The sequence below is a fragment of the Fusarium falciforme genome, chromosome 9 (genome assembly GCF_026873545.1).
Source record: "Fusarium falciforme chromosome 9, complete sequence".
NCBI classification, from domain to species: Eukaryota; Fungi; Ascomycota; class Sordariomycetes; order Hypocreales; family Nectriaceae; genus Fusarium; species Fusarium falciforme.
Genome location: NC_070552.1, coordinates 206,809 through 227,219, shown reverse-complemented (window position 1 = coordinate 227,219; position 20,411 = coordinate 206,809). Strand labels below are relative to the sequence as shown.

The 20,411-nt window shown below is 53.7% G+C and overlaps 5 protein-coding genes across 5 annotated transcripts; 1 reads left to right on the top strand and 4 right to left on the bottom strand.

Annotated features, from left to right (window-relative positions):
- Positions 1-855: 855 nt before the first annotated feature.
- Positions 856-4,584, top strand: NCS54_01098400 (Vegetative incompatibility protein HET-E-1; the record flags this gene model as incomplete). Its single annotated transcript, XM_053156271.1, has 2 exons — positions 856-2,586; positions 2,644-4,584. The coding sequence occupies 2 exons, from the start codon at positions 856-858 to the stop codon at positions 4,582-4,584; spliced, it is 3,672 nt and encodes a 1,223-aa protein (XP_053012246.1).
- Positions 4,585-5,532: 948 nt separating this feature from the next.
- NCS54_01098300 (Hypothetical protein) lies at positions 5,533-6,134 on the bottom strand (the record flags this gene model as incomplete). The annotated part of the gene is made up of 2 exons (XM_053156270.1): positions 5,533-6,011; positions 6,062-6,134. 2 exons carry the CDS (start codon positions 6,132-6,134, stop codon positions 5,533-5,535), a joined length of 552 nt encoding a protein of 183 aa, XP_053012245.1.
- A 1,984-nt stretch (positions 6,135-8,118) lies between these two features.
- Positions 8,119-9,093, bottom strand: NCS54_01098200 (Hypothetical protein; the record flags this gene model as incomplete). Its single annotated transcript, XM_053156269.1, has 2 exons — positions 8,119-8,574; positions 8,656-9,093. The coding sequence occupies 2 exons, from the start codon at positions 9,091-9,093 to the stop codon at positions 8,119-8,121; spliced, it is 894 nt and encodes a 297-aa protein (XP_053012244.1).
- A 2,890-nt stretch (positions 9,094-11,983) lies between these two features.
- On the bottom strand, positions 11,984-13,393 carry NCS54_01098100 (Hypothetical protein; the record flags this gene model as incomplete). Its single annotated transcript, XM_053156268.1, has 4 exons — positions 11,984-12,431; positions 12,519-12,723; positions 12,830-13,145; positions 13,286-13,393. 4 exons carry the CDS (start codon positions 13,391-13,393, stop codon positions 11,984-11,986), a joined length of 1,077 nt encoding a protein of 358 aa, XP_053012243.1.
- A 3,075-nt stretch (positions 13,394-16,468) lies between these two features.
- Positions 16,469-19,308, bottom strand: NCS54_01098000 (Hypothetical protein; the record flags this gene model as incomplete). Its single annotated transcript, XM_053156267.1, has 5 exons — positions 16,469-17,520; positions 17,582-17,934; positions 18,000-18,514; positions 18,603-18,813; positions 18,869-19,308. 5 exons carry the CDS (start codon positions 19,306-19,308, stop codon positions 16,469-16,471), a joined length of 2,571 nt encoding a protein of 856 aa, XP_053012242.1.
- Positions 19,309-20,411: the final 1,103 nt, after the last annotated feature.

Sequence of the window (20,411 nt, the reverse complement as noted above, 5' to 3'; positions counted from 1 at the left end):
ACGAGGTCAGGCGCCATTCGGAGGACCTCCTGAATCTACTCTCATTGGCGATGCTGACCGGAAGCGAGTCTATTTGGGCCCAGCTCGAATACTCCGTCATTACTATCTCGGAATTAGCCGCACTTTTCCGCGGCCTGGTCATTATGTCATCAATCACGTGATCAGGTGCTTGGAACACGACCGTGGAGCTGACGGGCCGCTTCTATCAGCATCATCCTTGGAGTCTTCTTCATTATTGCCTTATAATCTAGGCCAAAAAAATCACCCTGCAAGCGGGGCAGAACTGACCGTGAGGCTTTGACGAGCTCGTCGACTTGTGATCTTTGAATGTAAGGTCTTCTAACTGGCTGCCTCTCTCCCCCAAGTCATCTGTCGCTGAGCCGTCCCGGGCGCAATCTGCAACAAGATGACGCTGATAATTGGTGGGCTACGCGCCTCGTCTGCAGCCATATCACACACGGGAGCGAATTTGCAGCTGCCCCTCTGACCCTGCTCTCCGCATCCCTCATCCCCTCACCGCAAGCTGATTTTCCTGGTGTAGCTCGAAGTCTCGACCGAAATGGCGGCTCAGTTGGATGTACTCGAAGCAGTCGACGCAGTCTTTAAACAAGAGCGCCACGCTCAAAGCGCCAGTCACGGTGCTGAAGACTTCGGCCATGCTGGTCGTGTGAGGTGAATTGCTGCTGGTTTTTCTTGTCTCCGACGGGATCTTTTTGGTGCAGGCTGCGCCACGTGAGGAGATGGTACGGCTGAGGAAAGAGGGATCTCAGTGGTTTACCTAAGCGCCGCCCGCAGCCAACTCCGAGCCTGCTTCAGCTTGGGCACGAAACCATTCTTCCCATCACCAATGCCACAATGGCGTGGGTGAACAGCGAGGAGTGCACGGCGCGACCGAAAAACCTCGTCCGGGACGTGAACGCCGGCGGCGAAAGCAGAATTCAGGTTGGAAACAACTACACTGAAGTCCACAACTACAACGAACCGAACCGCAATCGATGCCTTGCCGACCTACGATTGACCGACCCCCGCGACGACAAGACGCGCATCGAGCAGACAAAGGGTGGCCTTCTCAAGGACTCGTACAAGTGGGTTCTAGATCACGAGGACTTTCGGCGATGGCGAAACGACAGAGACAGCCGGTTGCTCTGGATCAAAGGCGACGCCGGCAAGGGCAAGACGATGTTGCTGTGCGGGATCATCGACGAACTATCGCAGTCACGGGCGGAAATAGTCAACGCGAACGAGGGTGGTCTGTTCGGTAACTTCGCGGTGAAGATGTCGCGCCGATTCAAGAAATTGTCCCTTTCGCCAACACACTCACGTCCCGTATCATTTTTCTTCTGCCAAGGGACCGATTCCCGACTCAACAGGGCGGTAGCCGTATTGCGAGGACTGATGTACGTTTTGCTCTGTCAACAACCATCGCTCATCTCGCACATCCAAAGCGAATACGACCATGCAGGTCGACAACTCTTCGAAGATACAAACGGGTTCTACACCTTGTCCCGGGCTCTGCTTAGCATGCTTGGCGATCGTCGCGCGGGGGGTTGCTACATGATCATCGACGCCCTCGACGAATGCGAGCAAGACCTACCACAACTCTTAGACTTTATTGTCCAGAGCGCATCTGCGTCTGCTTACGTCAAGTGGATCGTCTCCAGCCGAAACAGACCCGATATTGAGCTGCTGCTGCATCGCGCTGCTTCAAAAACGAGGCTAAGCCTGGAGCTGAACGAACACCATGTCACCCAAGCCGTCAATACGTACGTCGACCACAAAGTCTTGCACCTCGTATCGCTGAAAGGGAACAAATCACTGCAAGATCAAGTTCGGAATGAGATGCGTCAGAAGGCCGATGGAACCTTCCTCTGGGTTGCTCTCGTCGCGCAGGAACTTCAGAAGGTCCAGAGCTGGCACGTCTTAAGTGTCCTCAAGCAGATGCCGTCGGGCCTAACGCCATTCTACGAACGAATGATGCATCACATTCAGCAACTTCAGCCTGAGGATAGCGAGTTCTGCCGCCTTGTTATTTCGGCGGCAACTGCCGCTTACCGGCCTCTCCGCTTGTGTGAGCTGGGCGCGCTGTCTTGTTTGCCTCGAAATGTCTCCGATGACCTTGGATCTGTGGTAGATATGTGTGCCTCGTTTCTTTCGATCCGGGATGACCATGTCTATCTCATTCATCAGTCCGTCAAGGATTTCCTGACGAGCAAGGAGTCGAATGCAATTTTCCAGCATGGATTTGCAGCCGCACATCATACCATGTTCTTGAGATCGTTACAGATTATGTCTGATATGTTGCGACGCGATTTGTACGACTTACACCACCCCGGCGCCTCTGTCGACGACGTCCGCCAGCCCGAACCGGACCCGCTAGCCCCGGTGCGGTACTCATGCATCTACTGGGTTGACCACCTAAGCGATGCAATCTGGCATAGGACGTCGATGCCCATCGACGACCTCCAGGACGACGGCATAGTCCATCAATTTCTCAGCAAGAAGTACCTCTACTGGCTCGAGGCGCTAAGTCTTCTCCGAGACATACCGGGAGGCGTGGTTGCGATGACGAAGCTCGAGACATTGCTAGTAGGCGAGTTAGCTTGAATCATATGGAACCGACATACTAATTAGTATCTCTACTAGGAACGGTCCGATGGGTCCTGCTTATTCGACCTCGTCCGAGATGCACGCCGATTTATCCTGTCGCACGGATGGGCGATAGGGAACGCGCCTCTTCAGACATATGCGTCGGCGCTTATCTTTAGTCCTAGGCGGAGCATGACGAGGAAACTGTTCGAAAGGGAAGAGCCGGATTGGATTATAACTAAACCGGCTATGGCAGAGGATTGGGATGCATGCCAGGCGACGCTCGAGGGCCATGGCGGGCCGGTTCGGTCGGTGGCCTTCTCGCCCGACGGCCAGCGCCTCGCATCGGCGTCACACGACACGACCGTCAAGATCTGGGATGCCACGACGGGCCACTGCCAGGCGACGCTCAAGGGCCATGGTGGTTCGGTTCAGTCGGTGGCCTTCTCGCCCGACGGCCAGCGCCTCGCATCGGCGTCAGACGACAAGACCGTCAAGATCTGGGATGCCACGACGGGCCACTGCCAGGCGACGCTCAAGGGCCATGGCGGTTCGGTTCGGTCGGTGGCCTTCTCGCCCGACGGCCAGCGCCTCGCATCGGCGTCATACGACAACAGCGTCAAGATCTGGGATGCCACGACGGGCCACTGCCAGGCGACGCTCGAGGGCCATGGCGGGTCGGTTTGGTCGGTGGCCTTCTCGCCCGACGGCCAGCGCCTCGCATCAGCGTCACGCGACAAGACCGTCAAGATCTGGGATGTCACGACGGGCCACTGCCAGGCGACGCTCACAGGCCATGACGGTGCGGTTTGGTCGGTGGCCTTCTCGCCCGACGGCCAGCGCCTCGCATCAGCGTCATACGACAAGACCGTCAAGATCTGGGATGCCACGACGGGCCACTGCCAGGCGACGCTCGGTGGCCATCGCGGTTCGGTTCAGTCGGTGGCCTTCTCGCCCGACGGCCAGCATCTCGCATCGGCGTCATACGACAAGACCGTCAAGATCTGGGATGCCACGACGGGCCACTGCCAGGCGACGCTCAGGGGCCATCGCAGTTGGGTTCAGTCGGTGGCCTTCTCGCCCGACGGCCAGCGCCTCGCATCGGCGTCATACGACAACAGCGTCAAGATCTGGGATGCCACGACGGGCCACTGCCAGGCGACGCTCAAGGGCCATGGCAGTGCGGTTTCGTCGGTGGCCTTCTCGCCCGACGGCCAGCGCCTCGCATCGGCGTCAGACGACAAGACCGTCAAGATCTGGGATGCCACGACGGGCCACTGCCAGGCGACGCTCAAGGGCCATGGCGGGTCGGTTTGGTCGGTGGCCTTCTCGCCCGACGGCCAGCGCCTCGCATCGGCGTCATACGACGAGACCGTCAAGATCTGGGATGCCACGACGGGCCACTGCCAGGCGACACTCGAGGGCCATGGCAGTGCGGTTTGGTCGGTGGCCTTCTCGCCCGACGGCCAGCGCCTCGCATCAGCGTCACGCGACAAGACCGTCAAGATCTGGGATGCCACGACGGGCCACTGCCAGGCGACGCTCGAGGGCCATGGCGATTGGGTTCAGTCGGTGGCCTTCTCGTCCGACGGCCAGCGCCTCGCATCAGCGTCATGGGACAAGACCGTCAAGATCTGGGATGCCACGACGGGCCACTGCCAGGCGACGCTCGATGTAGGTAGGCCTCTCGATACTATCCGTTTCGACGAGACCGGCGCTCGTCTTCTTACGAATGTTGGCACTTTCGACCTGAGCGTGCCCTCGCCCTCACCACCCGCTGTGCTACCTGCATCCGGTCCTCTGCGTCACTCCAATCAAAATCAAGGCTATGGCATCAGTGCAGATGGCGTATGGATCACGTATCAAGGTCGGAACCTGCTGTGGCTCCCGTCAGAGTATCGTCCCGGGACGTCAGCAATCACAGCATCGACTGTCGTTCTCGGTTGCAATTCGGGACGGGTCTTACTATTCCGGTTCACGGGGAACGCACCTCGTTAGGATGCTACACTAACCGCTAACCAGTCAGTCGGTATATTATTCCATCGGTCAGTCCTCTGTTCTATATGTTTTGTTTAATCTCTTCCTTTTGGAGGGTCGGTAGGGTTGGCGTGAATTTAAATAACCATCTTAGTTACGTCGAGATGGTTCGACAATCCTGTATGACGTCAGACCTCCTTTGACGAAGACCGCCGACATGGGCAAGCCCCTCCACAGAACAAACGACTTTGCTCATTTTCACTCTCGTCGTAGTAAGCCGTCGCATGTCTCCCAACAGAGTGATCAGAGTGATGTACGGTGTCGCGCATCCTTGCAAAATGCGCACAAGCGCCCTCCGCTAGTATTGTGTGGGTGTGCGTGCTCAGGCTGCAGGATGGATGAGCCTCATTGGCCGTCGCCTTGTAGCTTCCAGATAATTTCATCTCAAGCTGTTGAACCGCCAGCTAGACTCCTTCGAAACCTACAGAGCGTTATCTCCCTACCATGGCCGAGGCCGTCGGCCTGGCCGCAAGGGTCACCGCAATCATCGAACTGCGATCACCGTCCGACTGCGTGCCTGGACACCGCTGCCTCCTCGGCTTTCCAGCAGAACCAGCCCATTACAACTGATATGCTGCCCCAGTTTACCGCGTTGGGCAAGCCTGCAAACGCTGGTAGTTCAGGCTTGTGCAGAGGGCTTGCAGTGGACATCTCGCCAAGCCACACAATCAGCCCACCTTAGGGTGTCTGCGCCAGCGACCGTCGACTGGAAGGTGGAATAAAGCCGCTAAAGTAAGGCCTTGTCGCAGAAGCATCGAATCAATCATCTAATCCATGGTTTTTTATTTCACCTCGGCGTCACCGCATTAAAGGAACCAACAAACAAGCAGCCCTCTAATGTACTACTGGCATTGGCACAATGCGCTCGACACTCATTTTATCCTTGCGCCGTTCTGCACTCCCATCCAATTATTCATCAGGGTCGCGACCGCCAAACTTGTCCCCGACCCTCAATCTGGCTTCTCCGATGACCGATGCAGTAGTGACCGTGTTGATGGCTCCTGAGATTCCGCCGCTTCCACTGGCTACAGCCGTTTCACTGTGATATTGTCCGACGACGACTCGCCCAGTGTCAGACATCTTCAAATCGCCGATGCTATTGTTAGAAGTCGACTGCTGGACTCTGTCGTCTCCTAAGGCCGTGCCTGTCTCAGCTGCCGCCTTATTCACGTGGGCAAATTTCACGTTCAGTCGGAGCGTGCCTGATCTCCGGGCGAAGTCCCGGACAAGTCTTGCGTCTCCAACTTCCTCGACCGGGTCTCCGGGAACCCCGCCGGAGAACGAGAATTGTTGACTCTCAATACGGTAGCCGTGGGAAGCCTCGAGTTGACGTTTCATGTCAAGTACAGTGTCGTCGTCGCTATACTTGACTGGGACTTTGCCCTGTTCTAAGAATTGTCAGCCGTGGGAAGGGCATCTTGGGTAATTGACTGCTGACCAGTCTGGACAGATATGATCGCTTCGCTCTCTGTCATGGTCGAGCTCCCCGTTGGAATGATTTGGGTAGCCATATTGACGGCGGCAGGTCGTCTGCACAAGTAAACACGTCACCTAACGTCAGTCTATCTTACTTGCCCCTCTCCCCGGAGAGTCTTAATTCAAGTACCCACGTTCGTCTGCAGGCCTCCAAGCAATTTTTATATAATTGGGCGCCTGCTTGGTGCAATGGATGGCTCACTCAGCAACACAAGCCACGCCTGATCTTTGCATGGCACAACAGCGAATCAGTAAGGGAGGCATTCGTGTTGCGATGGGATAGGCTGCGCCGATCCTCCCGTTCAGCACCAGCCGCACTCGTGTGTGATGGTGATGGTTGGGAGAAATTGCGGACGCCATTTTGCTGCGATTATTCTCCGGAAAATCTGGGGACAGGCCGGTGAATGAGGCAGCCCAACAACATATGCCAGAAGCCGGAAGCTAGGCTGCAGTCTGGTCGCCGCGTCGTGGAGTGCTGGATGCGAACGCGCAAGGCCGGGCCGTGTGTGCGACCCCAAACGCGCCCCGTGCCGACCGCGTTCCCACGAGCTCACTCCACCATGTGCGCGTCACGTCAACACTATCCTCGAGGCAGTCAGCTAACGGCAGCGGAGACGTCCACTCGAGCGCTGACACACGAGGTACATTGCATGGTACTAGTCGCGCTTCTATGCCCTGGACCTGACTGCGGTTGGAAACTTGTAGCTCTATCATCGACAAGGGACGAAATAAAGCCAAGAGAGTGGACGAACCAAAGTCAAGAGATTACCTTAATCGAAGTTGCCCTGCCTGCCGTGCTGGTGCCCGATGTGCACCACGGACGTACCCTTCGTCGCGACGGAATCGGCTAGGTTCACGGTCCGATCCGCGATACCCATGCCATGAGCAAAGGCAGTCTCGCTCCACTCTCTCCATCTTTTAGCTCTTGATTCCCCGCAACTCCAATCTTCTCCGCATGCCATGCTTCCTCGTTCTCAGGTGATTACCCTCCCTGAAGAACTAAAATGGGAATATATATACACATCGACCCCTACAACCCAACAAAGGACTGAGGTTTAAAAAACAAATTAGAACGGAGGACTGATGGACCGATGAGCCAATACATCCACCGATTGGCCAGTTATGGCACGTAACCAAGAGTTGCCCAAGAACCGGAAAAGCGAGCCGAGTCCCGAGCCGAGGCCGAGCCTTATTTTGTAGCACTTACCTCATCATTCGGGGGCGGATGCTCTCACCGGAATGGTCAGTGAGGAAGTGCCCCACCTTTAGAGCATTTTCTTTTGGCGTGGGGCCGCGACTTAACGCGTCTTCCATCTTGCCAACGCGTCAAATCCCGCGGCACTGGTAATCTTGCTCGGCCTCCAGCAAACAATCCAAGGCTAAGAACTACGCAATAATGACGCTCAACAATGCCGGCGAGATCAGCGCATCTGGAAATGCAAAGGTGCAAATTGGCAACAACAACACTCATTTGACGTTCCAGATTCTCGACTCGCCGGTTCTCGTGGAGCAGATTACTATGGAACACCCTGGTATGCAATTTATCTTCGTCACGAGCTAGGTTTAACCGTTGTCCACAGGTATGCGAGCATACGTCGGTTCGGATACGATCCCAACGCAAAGTCGGGACACGAGACTATTCCTTAGGAGCACATATTCCCGCAGAATAACGCGAAATATCAGGTGCTATAAGTGCGATACATGGGGTCATGGGGTAGATGATTGCTTTGCAAGTCGTGTAACCATTATGGAAGGCCGCAATCGCAGATTCGAGTCAGGACGTTGCATGAATTGTGGATGCAGGGGACACTGGGAGGCTGGATGCCCGGTGGAATACTGAAGCGAAGATTGGGGGGTCGCGCCGGTCTCGAGGGTAGATCCCAAAATATACGATGAATTTATTAGATGAATAGCGTTCATTTCGACAAGGATGGCAGCTTTTGGCGTGGATGAGTATATACATCGCCCTTGGACGAAATAACATATAGAAGGTAGATAGATGAAAGTTAAAATCCGGCCCTAATTAAAGATGCCCCGTCCGCCATACTGGTTCCCGATGTGTACCGCGGACGTACCCTTCGCCGCGACAGAATCGGCTAGGTTCGCGGTCCGATCCGCGATACCCGTGCCACGAGCAAAGGCAGTCTCGCTCCACTCGTTCCCGACTCGCACCCTCGCCATCCCTTCGCTGTTGATGTCCTTTGCATAGTTTCTCCCTGCGATTCCTTCAATCTTCTCCGTAACGGCCTCGGACAAGACACTATCGGTACCGGCAGCAGCGTCCTGCAGAGCCATCAAGCTCGGCTCATCGTCCACCTCCTCAATTTCTAGCTCCACGAGCTTACGACGCGTGGTATCCACAGGAAACAGCTTCTCTAGATCATCCACAAATCCCGTGATCTGTTCTACCAGCCTGTCAAAGTTCTTGCCGTCGTACAGCGCCCACGCCGCCTTCGCTAACAAACCCGTTCGCTTCTGTCTCTGGTGAGCGACAACCCCCAGTCGGCCATGCAGTCTCCGAACCACCGGCTGCATGTCCTTCTCTTCGAGGCGCACCAAATCATCTTTCCTGGCATCGATCTCGTACCGCTTCGATGACTTCTGTACGGTCTGGAAGAGCAGTTCGATCTCTTCCAGGATCGCTTGGACCTGTCGTGAATCTCTGTCGTCAGGCGCGTCGGTGGCAAAGCGTGGGTCGTCGTTGATCGCGACTGCTTTGCCCCATCTACTCAATCGGATCTTGGCGATGTCGAGTTTCAGTTGGCAGCGTTCGAAGTCTCGACCGAAATGGCGGCTCAGTTGGATGTACTCGAAGCAGTCGACGCAGTTGTTGAACAAGGCCGCCACGCTCAAAGCGCCAGTCACGGTGCCGAAGACTTCGGCCATGCTGGTCGTGTGAGGTGAATTGCTGCGGACTTTTCTCGTCTCCGACGGGAACTTTTTGGTGCAGGCTGCGCCACGTGAGGAGATGGTACGGCTGACGAAAAAGAGCATCTCAGTGGTCCACCTAAGCGCCGTCACGACCACCGCCGAGCCTGCTTGACCTCGGGCGCGGATCGACCAGCCTGATCCTCAATAATCTCGGCATGGCAACGAACAACGAATACACAACAGGAACAATGAATCCCGTGGGGTTTGTTCCCTCTGAGGCCAGTCCGGTTCTTGCTCGATTCGAAGAATGGCTTGTCGAAAACGTTTCATTGAAGTGCACCACCGAGAGCTGCAAGACAACGTTTCAATTGCAGCTTGAGTGGACCCCTTGCCCAAGTCTTGCGCATGCCAACAGATCAGAGGCTTCATCCTGGGCTGCAAAATCGTCTGGTGGAAAGTGGGCGCCAGGAGAGGAGAACAGTACGCAGGATGAAACAAGATAGCTACTCTTGGGCCGAGATACACAGGACTCTTCCACATCGTTCCCAGGGTATATACCTGCCTCCGCTCTAAGAGAACTTCATCACCAGTACACGGCCTGAACGACAGCCGATAGCGACCGTTGATCCCACCACAGCCGATTTCAACGCGCGATACTCCAGAGGTAGCCAAACCATCCCCTTTCCATCTTTTACAATCCATAGACCGTCAGTGCTTATACCCCAGCCAGAGTGGCGAACACCCCGTAAGGTTGCGTCAGTCGACTGATTGTCGAAGTCTTGGGGAAACAAAGTACCATTGACTGAGGGGACCGCAGTATGGCCTGATAGAGAAGCAATAATGAGCTCGTTGGAAAGAATATACATTGTGTCAAGCATGCCACGCTTCCACGTTCCCAAGTGATTACCTTCGCCAAGGATACAAAAGCAAAGGAGGTCTGACGTCATACAAGATGTCGAACCATCTCGGCGTAACTAAAATGGTTATTTAAATTCACGCCGACCCCTACGACCGCCCAAAAGAAAGAGATTAAACAAAACATATAGAACAGAGGACTGACCGTTGGATCAATACACAGACCGACCTGGTTAGTGTAGCACCTTAACGAACGTCCCCCGTGAACCGGAATAGTAAGACCCGTCCTGAATTGCAACCGAGAGCGACAGTCGATGCCGTGATTGCTGACGTCGCTGGACGATACTCTGCTGGGAGCCAGAGCAGGTTCCGACCTTGATATGTGATCCATACGCGATCGACACTGATGTCATAGCCTTGATTTTGATTGGAGTGACGCAGAGGACCGGATGTAGGTAGCGCAGCGGGTGGTGAGGGTGAGTCATCAAGATAATCCTATTACAGGCTACTAGCAGGATTGGGGTTAATAACTTGATGATCTGACTACGGGCTACTAGTAGCTCAAATTTGCATTTCTGTAACAGGAGAGGCAAACCAGTTGCGGTTTGTGCAAAGGAGCGTTGAGGAACAAAGAATGGCCAAGGCCAACAGTGCCGACCACCTCCGGGGGCTGCCCAGCGTTCTACGTAAAGTCAGCGAGCACGGACCCTGCCGCGGCTGATGTGGCTGTTCAAAGTGCATTATGCGCTGCAAGAAACTCTGATAATCTGTCCCACCCCCTCAAGACCCCTATCACGTGCTGCCATCGTCCAGCCACTGATGGCCGTAGGAAATCTTCCATCCACCACAAACGCGACCAGAAGAAGCCCTGACTTTTGACCTAATATGGAGCCATCTTTCGTCGGCAGACCCAGTCAGCGACATTTCCCAGGCCAAGCTTTGTCGATGGTTTCGAGCAGACCCAGTCAGCGACATTTCCTAGACCAGGTTTTGTCGATAGTTTCGATTTATCGCTTTTCTAGTGCCCAATTTAGGTCCCTGAGGTCGGGCAGGGCCTTGGTAAGGCTATCAACCTGAGGCTCTAGCTCCCAAACAGGACCACTGAGTCCAGTTTTGGATGCTTTCTAATTTTAAAGATATATTCTGATTAGGCTCATTAACCAAGCCACTGGGAAGCGAAGGACCAGAAAGTGGTCCCGACAGTTACCTCGTACGGAAAGCGCCCGGGACATGGCGATGCTCTATTACATAACTAGGTAGCTCCGACAGGATGGTGAAGACGTCGTTATATGCGAAGCCGGTGTGGTGAGGCCCCTTGAGCCACCGCGTCTGTCGCTGGATTGGTTGATTCCCTCTCGTTGCTTGAGGAATGACGTAACGCACACAGGCGGCGAGACGGAGGGGCTCGGATCTAATTATCCGCGACGCATGCATCACCGGCCGCCTTTTGGCTGCTCTTTCTAGCACCATCAGCATCGTTGGAGGACCTGGCTAAAGTTCCACGAACATGTTGGGCCTGAGATGCGATGCCAGCTCCGAGGTCTCTCTGGTTGTTGTTTGGGGGGTCGGGGTGTAGGTCTCAGGCAACAGTCCTAAAATAGCCTTTCTGACGCTACTTGGGCTGCTATTTTGGACAAAGCATGTAGGCTTCTGGCGGCTGCTGGGGTTAAGACATCACAGGGCGTCGTACAAGGGCTGGAACAACACACGGCAAAGTTTTATCATTATTTATTAACGACGGGTCTATGTCTACTCTCTATTGTACTAGCTTGCGCTGTTTCCTCACCATTTGGCGACGCCATTCTTTTCGTTGCCGCCTCTGTTGCACTTGCTCCAACGACCGCAGCATAACATCATGGACTTCGTGGACATGGCGCCGGAAGTAGCGGTCCGTCTGATTGGACATCAAGTCTGGCCGATGGCATCATCTTGCGTTCTCCACCAATCATAATACTACAGTTCTTTATCTGGGGATCATGAGGCAGACGTATCGATGACTTGGGACGCCTGGAGAGGTTCGGTACCGCAGGAGGAGCCTGGACCCCTTCTCGCGCCCTTATACCTCCACTCTCCTCCCAACATTAGCAAACGAGGTGCTAACTCGTCTTGAGGAAAAATAAACTAGGGACCGTTGTTGCATTTCCCATGGTGTCCAAACTTATGACTTCTGACCTATGACAACATGGAACGGGATGTATCCGTGCTGGCTGCTGTCCATCAAGCCTTTCCGTACCCCAACCAGAAAGAGCTCTACCTCTTGCGGCGTCCACTTCAGCCCCCGTGTGAAGGGCCCCATGGCAATGCCGTGGAGGCCGTCGTAAATCATGCTCCTGTTGTATAATCCAACCATCTTCATCTTGGGTTTCTTCGGCCATACGCCCAGCGGTACCTTGAATACCATCTCCTCGATGTTGACGAACCCCGCTTCGCGCAAGTTTTGCTGGTTCTTCTGCATTCCCAGCAGGTCGATGTTAAACTCTGCCAGGCCATTCTTGACGTTGTTGAGGAACGCAACCACCTGGCTATCCTCCCGCATTGTACCGTCGTCGCATTCTAGCACGAAACGCAGCTCTTGCAGCTCGATCCAGCCGCCAGGTTTAAGCGCCCTGCAGAACAGTTTCCCGTCATTGCCGGTTCTCTTTGTTGCTCTTCGGTTCCTTCATGTGCAGCCACCGTGCAAGGAATCGACTTACCGGTACGCCTGTGACACCAACCTCGGCCAGTCACGAATGGAGGATGTCATGTGTCGGATATGGATGAAGTCGAAGGTATCCGGCGGGTGAATCCACTCCGCCTCGGCATCGTCAACCATGAAACGGACATTCGGCGGAACCCAGGAGGGCTGGATGGGGCTTAAATCGATTCCCAAAACATCGGCCTCCGGGTATTCGTCTCCCACTGCCAGAACCTATGTTAGCCTGTGTCTACCACGCTTCTGCATCTCCCGGCCATGCCTAAAGCTTCCTCGGGCAAAGAGGGGTATGCGTATAGAAAGGCCGCTTACTGTCAATGGCCCAAATCCCCGTCCCGGTTCCGATGTCAAGGACCTTCTGCGGATTCTCGAGCGGCGCGAAATGGAGCTTGCCGTTGCACAGGTTCACAATCATGGCGTGCTTCATGTCCTCCCTCTCCTGCTCTGGCTCGTCGTTGGGGAAGTGGTACCGCCCCTCCTGGAACTTGTGATAGCGCCGGCTGTTCTCGAAGGCGTAGTCGCGCACGCTGCTGCTCATGGATGTCGAGGGGCAGGACGCCATTTCCGTCTCGTATCCGGCGTCGCTAGAATGTTCGTCATCGGGGGCCCTGTCCGCCACGATGTTCTTCTGTAAGCAACACGCTCGTAGCAGAATACTCCATGAGTCTCATACAGCTCATCATCATCAAAGGTAGAGTCAGCATCGTTCGGCCGCACGAAGTTAGTTTGACATCGGATGATAAGTGGGGCATACAGCGGATGACGAACCGGTGCGTCATCGAGTTCGACTGGTGCAGCGTCGGGAGCTACGTCGGCAGAGGCACCCGTTGTCTGGCTTAAGGTCGGCGGGTTTCCTGGCGGATTCGTTTCGGCCATTTTATTGCGTGCGGTGATCAAGTCGATGGGTCTGGTAGGAGCAAATGGCTGTGAGTCTGAAAGTCGGAGTTGACGAACTGCGGATGATCGTAGTAAGAGTGGTTTTAGGCAGCGGGGCATGCCGTGACCAACGCACCCCGTGCTGGCGGCAAGAGAGCCGGCCGCGGAGGCGGATAAGACGGACACTTGACCCCTTAAAGGCAAGCTCACCGCTAACCCCGTTGTCAAGTGTCCAGGATGGAGCTAACCGGGAGAACACATGGCCAATTGCCAACCACTGGTCTGGCGGGATTTGAAGCTTGCATTCTCGGCTTTTTTTTTTTTTTTTTTTTTTTGGAGAATGCCCGCCCCAAAGTCAGACAGGCACCTTGACTAAGCTCGCCCTCGGTGCCAAGCTCGAGCGCCCTCGATATGAGAACGGTTGGCCAGGACGCCGCCATGCAGCCCCGCGGGAAATGCCTCAATGAAAAGCTCAGCAAGAAGGTCGAGTAGGAGGATGCCCAGAGAGATTCCTCAAACCCCCCCCCCCCTTTTGCCTAGTTTCTCGTTATGCTCTCCAGCTGAGGAGAAGAACCTTGCAATTCGCAATGATCATGGGGGCTCAAAAGGGTCACTTATTTTGGAGAACGCCAGCGTCGGGAAAGACGGCAGACAGACGATTGTCTGCGCGGCTAGAGCCCTGGAGCAGACGTCGTTGATCGCATGACTTATTCTTAATAGCATCCTCGAGCACCAAGTGGGAGATGGTCGCTTCAACGATTCTATTGGCGGCAGTCGGCCGCGAGATGACGATGATTCAAGCTGTCTGCCGAGCACAACCCATTTCTCAGCCAGCCACGTAGCGCATGCACTAATCAGGACCTGTTCTAGGGCCACTCAAGTTGAAGAGGCTACGGTTGAAGAAGGTGCAGGAGAATGCAATTCTTTGAGGTTGTTGGTCGAGGATCATTACACTGAAGACCTGGTTAGAGTGTAGGTCATTATGGAGAGTTGTTCCCTGACTAAGGCTGAAGTTTGAGGCTTGGTACTATGAGGGGGCGGGCGAGTGGTCAGAGCACTTGCAGACGATTGGGTAATCCTGACCAGGACTGCAACAGAGGCTCCACTTGAGCTCAATTACTGTCGCTACCTATCTCCTGCTGTCCCCTGCTGTCCCCTTCACTGCAAATTTAACCCCCCCGGACAGGTCGTTACCATCCCCCACCAGGGGCATCCAGCGACTATGTGCATGTGCAGTGGTTCTCGTATGACAGTCAGCATAGGAAGAAGGACAAGCAAACTTGCGGGAGCGTAAACCTGCCGCAGCATTGGGCGTGGGCGACGCTGCCCCTGCAAGAAGTCATGGGCATCTGGCAGCTTAAGCCGAAAATAGGCGAAGCAGAGCTGCGTACGCGGATTCTGGCGCAAGCAGACCTGCTTGCGGGGCTTGTCTCTCGGGCAGATCTGCTTAAGTGGCAGGTTTCGTGTGCAGGACTGCCTACGATAGAATTCTTCGTAAGCAGGTCTGCGTGCCATCTACGTGCCTGGGGATGCGCCCAAGCAAATCCTCACAGGCGGATTTTTGCCTAAGCACAAATCTGCGCATGACTTTCGACGTTCGAAGTCGATCGCCCACTCAAATCTTTAGGCAGATTGCTGCTCAGGTACACTAGCACACTCTTCAACCCGCCTGTTGACACGCGTCAATCTTCGTCGCCCTTTCTTTGCTAAAAAAAAAAAAAAAAAAAAAAAGGGACTCGTCATTTGATTGGTGACTTGTAGCCAAGTAGATACAGTGTTTTTGATGCATACAGTATCTGACAGGAACAGGCGATCAAACTGCGTGGCAGCGCTCGGTGGATCAATGTTCCCCTTTTCCTGCTGGCAACAGTTTCGGTTGATGAAGTCCTTTGACGTCATGGTAGAAATGTACTGTTGAAGATCGAAGAGCTCACCACCAATCACGCACCACCCCGCATTCGCTGTCCCTGGCTAATCCTATCGGCCTCACACACAAGTTGCGCCTAGCTACAGGGATCATTTTTTTTTTTTTTTTTTTTTTTCCGCTGCTGGGGCCCTGCAAGGATATTGCTGCCCGAGGCCGCTTCCCAAGAATGTACCAACACTTTCGGCATCTGAGCGAGCAACCTGATCAACATCTCAGCGAACGCCGATGCGAGGTATGTAATAACTATACAAAGCCACGCGTCGGTGACGATTCTTTCTTCCGTAAAGACCATCGCCTTCATTTTCACGCTCAGGACCATGGTCTGGAGTGCAGACTCATCAGGGACTGACTGCGCAACATGCCGACCGCGATCGCAGAGCCAGTGATGACGTCGCATGACCCAGTCCCCTTCATCATTCCACAAGAGGTGAGCACACGCTTCCCATACTCAGATCGATTTATCTAATGAATGGATGAACAGCTTTTAATCGCAGTACCCCGAATCTCTTCGCCTCTCGTCCGTCTTCCATCCGAGTTGCTCCTCAACCTCTTCTCCCACGTCACCGATCCCATAGACCAACTCTGCTTAGCACTCACCTGCAGACGTCTCCTCCAGATTTCTTCATTCCTAGTCGTGAAGATTCCCTCCGTGGCGAAGCACAAATATCTCCCCCCGCCGCTCTGCCCTCGAATGCTCTCGTTGCTGAGAAGGCTGGCCCCTTTAGATGCGCGCGGGCGGCCGAAGCGAACATCAGCGCTCTGCTGCGATTGTTTACGGTACCGGCCTACCAAGAAGAGTTACTGGAACAAAGATGGCGAGAGATACACCCTCGTGAAGCCGGGGATAGGCGCATGGGAGATTTGGGATAGTAGGGTATCGACGTGGACATCCAGGTTCTCGTTCCAGTGTCCAGGGTGTTGGCTCAAAGAGAGAATGGGCATTTTAGTACGGGCTGGCAAAATTCAACGGCCTCTGTCGTGAACTACTTCACTTCCTATACCGACCATTGTCACCTTGGGTCAAACTCACGGAAAACACCTTGACTCCTTTCCTTGATGCACTCTATTCCAGCACAGGCTGCTTCTACTGAATCTATGACATGGAGGAAGAGACTTTGGCTCTGGTCGTTCTATCTCTAGGTTCTATCCTACTGTGGGCGCTTTCCCCTGACCATCTGGCGACGCCTTACCTTGCGCTGTCGCCTCTGCTTCACTTGCTCTGACGTCCGCAGGGTGACACCATGAACCTTCTGGACATGGCTCCGGAAGTGGTCCAAATGTTGGAGTCTGACATCTCTGCACTTGGGATGCTCACACCGGATCCTCTCGCCGCTCTGCTCAGCCTGCTCGCGCCTAACCAGGTGCTGGTCATCGAAGTGGTCGTTCATGACAGTCGGGCGGCAGTATGTAAAGGCGCGCTCTTCACGAGACAGTCGCTCATCACCGATGCAATCAGGACATTGAGCAGCGTGAAGGAGCAGAGGGAATCGATCAGGGCTGGGCAACGTTTCGTGTTCTGCTTCGAGAGGCTCGGTCTTTATGGATAGGCAGGCTTTGGCGCTCTGTCGGACGCGGGAGCGCTTGACCGTCTCTCTTTTGTGACAGAGAGCCACCATGAGATCGATGAACTGGATCCTTCGTTGGCAGATCTGGTCTTCAGTCAAGTCCTCGGGCTGGTGGCAGAGGATCTCTGCCAATCCCTTGCGTTCTGGTATAGTGGCATGGATGACAGGCTCCACGTACTCGTCTTCGTCTTCTCCGCGTGCGTGCCGGTCAATATCCCAGGTGTCACGGTGATAGAAGTAATACTGGCGGTACTCTCTTGCGATCAGGTGCACGCGTCGTCCCTTCTTGAGTCGGATCTGCTCGGTAAGCATGCGTATCTCTTCTTCGGCCTCTAGACCCTGGATACGATGCCGCCCCTGCTTGAGTAATGCTCGCCGCTGCTCCAGCTCAATGATCTCGGGATCGGGTGGCAGGTTCGCCCATACTTCTGCAGGCACCATGTCCCGTTTAGCACGAGGGTCACGGGTAAGGCTGACGTGCGCGAATAATTTGTACAATTCGCTCTCTGTCTGTTCCTCAAGAAAGGTATTCTGCAAGTCAAACTCGACCATCTGATTAAGGTAGGCGCTGTGAAACGTGAGAAACTTGGGGTCGTGGCGCATCATCTGATCTCGGACAGCGTCCGGCGCGTTACCTGCGGGCACATTAGCAATCTGCAGATCGGAAGACCACCAGAGCTTAGGGATGTCACGCACCGTTCGCAGCGTTTGAGGCTCCTCTGCGGCCGGCCCTTGGCGTCCAGCGAACCTCGAACCCCGCATTCTCGCTCTGTTGAGCCATGTCATCTCTGAACTTGGCATAGAGCATGGCTTCATCTTTGGAGAGTTCGCCATTGCGGTCAAAGCGGCGGAAAACGGGGACCTTGAGCATAGACTCCTTCCACCGTAGCTGTGTGGACGGCTTGCAGGCAGGGATCTTGGTCCCTAGCACCTGAGAGGCGTCTGTCAAGCTCGCCGCGGCAAAGGCGCCGTCGTGAAGCGCGAGGGCGATGATGTCGCTGATGACACAAAAAACGAGTTTCCTCGTCGGCGTAAAGTAGAAGACGGTACTGCGATAGTTAGCATCGAGAAGATCGGCCGTTCGTGATCAGCCTGTAGGACGTTGGCAACTCACGGTTTCGGCCTGTTATCTGCGCCTTTGTGATGGGTAAACCTGATAGCCATGGCGGGTACTGCCCGTCCCGTCCTCGGGTGGCGGACAATCATCAGATGAATGTCCTCGTAGCAGAGAGCCTTGGGTCGACCGCGTGCCTTGGTTTCCGCCGACAACAGCACGTCTAGCCGCCGGGATGCCTCATCAGGCGCGACATCGTCATCCTGGCCTTCGCCCGCTTCGCAGTCGGCGCTGGGCGAAGACACGACCTTGGAGCCGAAGAGCTGCTGAGTTGAGCCGTCTTTGGGCTTTCGCCTCTCGTTGTCGACCAGCTCGCCGGGTCTCGCCCCGGTATAGCACGTAATCTTGTAGCAGCAGGCGAGTTGGACGCGGTGCCGTTCGCTGGGGAAGATGCTCTCGTCGTATGCCATGTTGAACACCAGGAGGACCTCCAACCCGGCCGCGCTCACGACTGGCTTGGCGTCGATGTTGGGCGCACGAAGGCCGAACTGAGGGATCAAGACATGACGATTGTACTGGCCGGGAGTCTCTGTCAGCGCTTCCTATACATGGAGAAGTATGGGGAGAAGAGCTGGCTTCTGGCCAGGTTCAAGTGGGCCGTACCTTGTACACTTCCTTCGACTCATTGCGGTCCATGAAACGACCCGTGACTGTGGTGTATAACTGTTGGAATTGGCGAATATACACATCCAGAGTACCCCACGACTTGATTTTGTAGTTGCCGCAGACGAAGAGAAAAAAATCCATCGTCGTCTCTCGCGGTAGATCTTTCAACGTCGTCTCCCAATCGCCGACCTTCTTTTCCTGACAGTAGCTTGGCCAATAGGTCAGACGGACAGCTCTTCAGCGGGACAGTCTCCATTACTTACCGCTTCCATTTCCTGAATACGCCAGCGACGTTGATCTGGGTTTCATCAGCATACACAGGCTTGACAAAGGTCACTCGACGCAGCCGCTTTCGGTTCTCCTCATGCGCCTCGGCGGACAGCGGTGCGGGCCGTTTGGTGCCCCTGCTGCGCGCCTCTCGCTGAGCGACTCGGGCGAGAAAGTCGGCATGATTGTCCGGGGCGCCGTTGGGACCGGCTCGGAATGCTGTAGCGGTTGTAGACTGAGCCATGGGGACGTGAGGACGTGAATGATGCTCTGGGGCTCGCTGCTTGTCGGCTCGGCTCAAGTTGGCAGTCGTTCGGTTGCGGGGAGGAAGAGAGAGAAAGAGAGCAGACAGGCGGGCTGCGAAGGATGATGGGAAGAGCGACCGTGTCGAACGAGTTGACCGAGAACGGGAGGCTAAGGGGACCGTCGCTGCCATTTATAGAGCAAGTAAGCCATCGCAGCTCGGGGATAGCTATTCTGGGCGGCAAGGGACGGATCCATTGTGGACGATGACAGGAAACAGAAAACAGACGCGCTGGGTGTCGAAATTAGAACGCCCTTTGTGATGAAGGCAGAAGGGGGACGGAAACTGGGGCCCTTCCCCTGGGTGGGTACGCCCTGATAGCCCCGCCATGTCAGCCCTGGGCGCGTGCAAGAGATCTGTGCGTGGGCGGGCCAGTCAAGTAAGTATATTGTACCTGCCCCGCGACCTCTGGTCGTTGGACTTCCCGCACTGCTGGCGCCGCCTAAAATGGCGACGCTTTCCGCCCGATTTGGCGGCTCCAGCAGCGCTTTCTCGGTTTATGTAGTAATAATTTATTATATTATATATTTATATTAATATTCTTAAGGCCTTTATTTAATATTATTACTTATAGCTTATTTTAAGTATTTTTTATATTTTTATAAAGCTTATAGACCTCTTTATTAAAGTTACCTTAATTATATTAAAGGGTATATTAATAAGTATTAGCTATATTATTGTAATTATTTAATTAAAGGTTTTTATAAAGAATTATTATAATCTCTTTAATATATCATTTATTAGGTAATTAGTTCTTAATTAATTAATTTATTAGTTAACTAATTAGTTATAATTAAACCTCCTCTTATAAGAATAATAAAAGCATAATCCTTTAAGATTTTAATTTCTTTAAGTAGTTAAGAATTATAATTAGAAGGTTAATATTAAAGGAGAGAGCTACTATAATAAGGGGTTAGATTTTAATCTCTTTAAGTAGTTAAGATATAAGCTATTTATTATAAATAGAGCTAGCTTTAGTATATTATTAAAGCTATTAATAATTATATAGATAAACCTTATTAATTTAAGCCTATTAAGACCTTTGGCTTTAGGTATAGAGCCCTTATTATTAAAATTTCTAAGATATAAATTAAGACACTTTAATCCGTATTTTAAGTAATATAAAGTTAAGTTATAATATTAATAATAAGTAATTAAATTATTTAATTTTTTATATTAATTATTTAACTAATTATAATTTATTTTTAGTTTTTAAATTATATTAATTTTAGCTT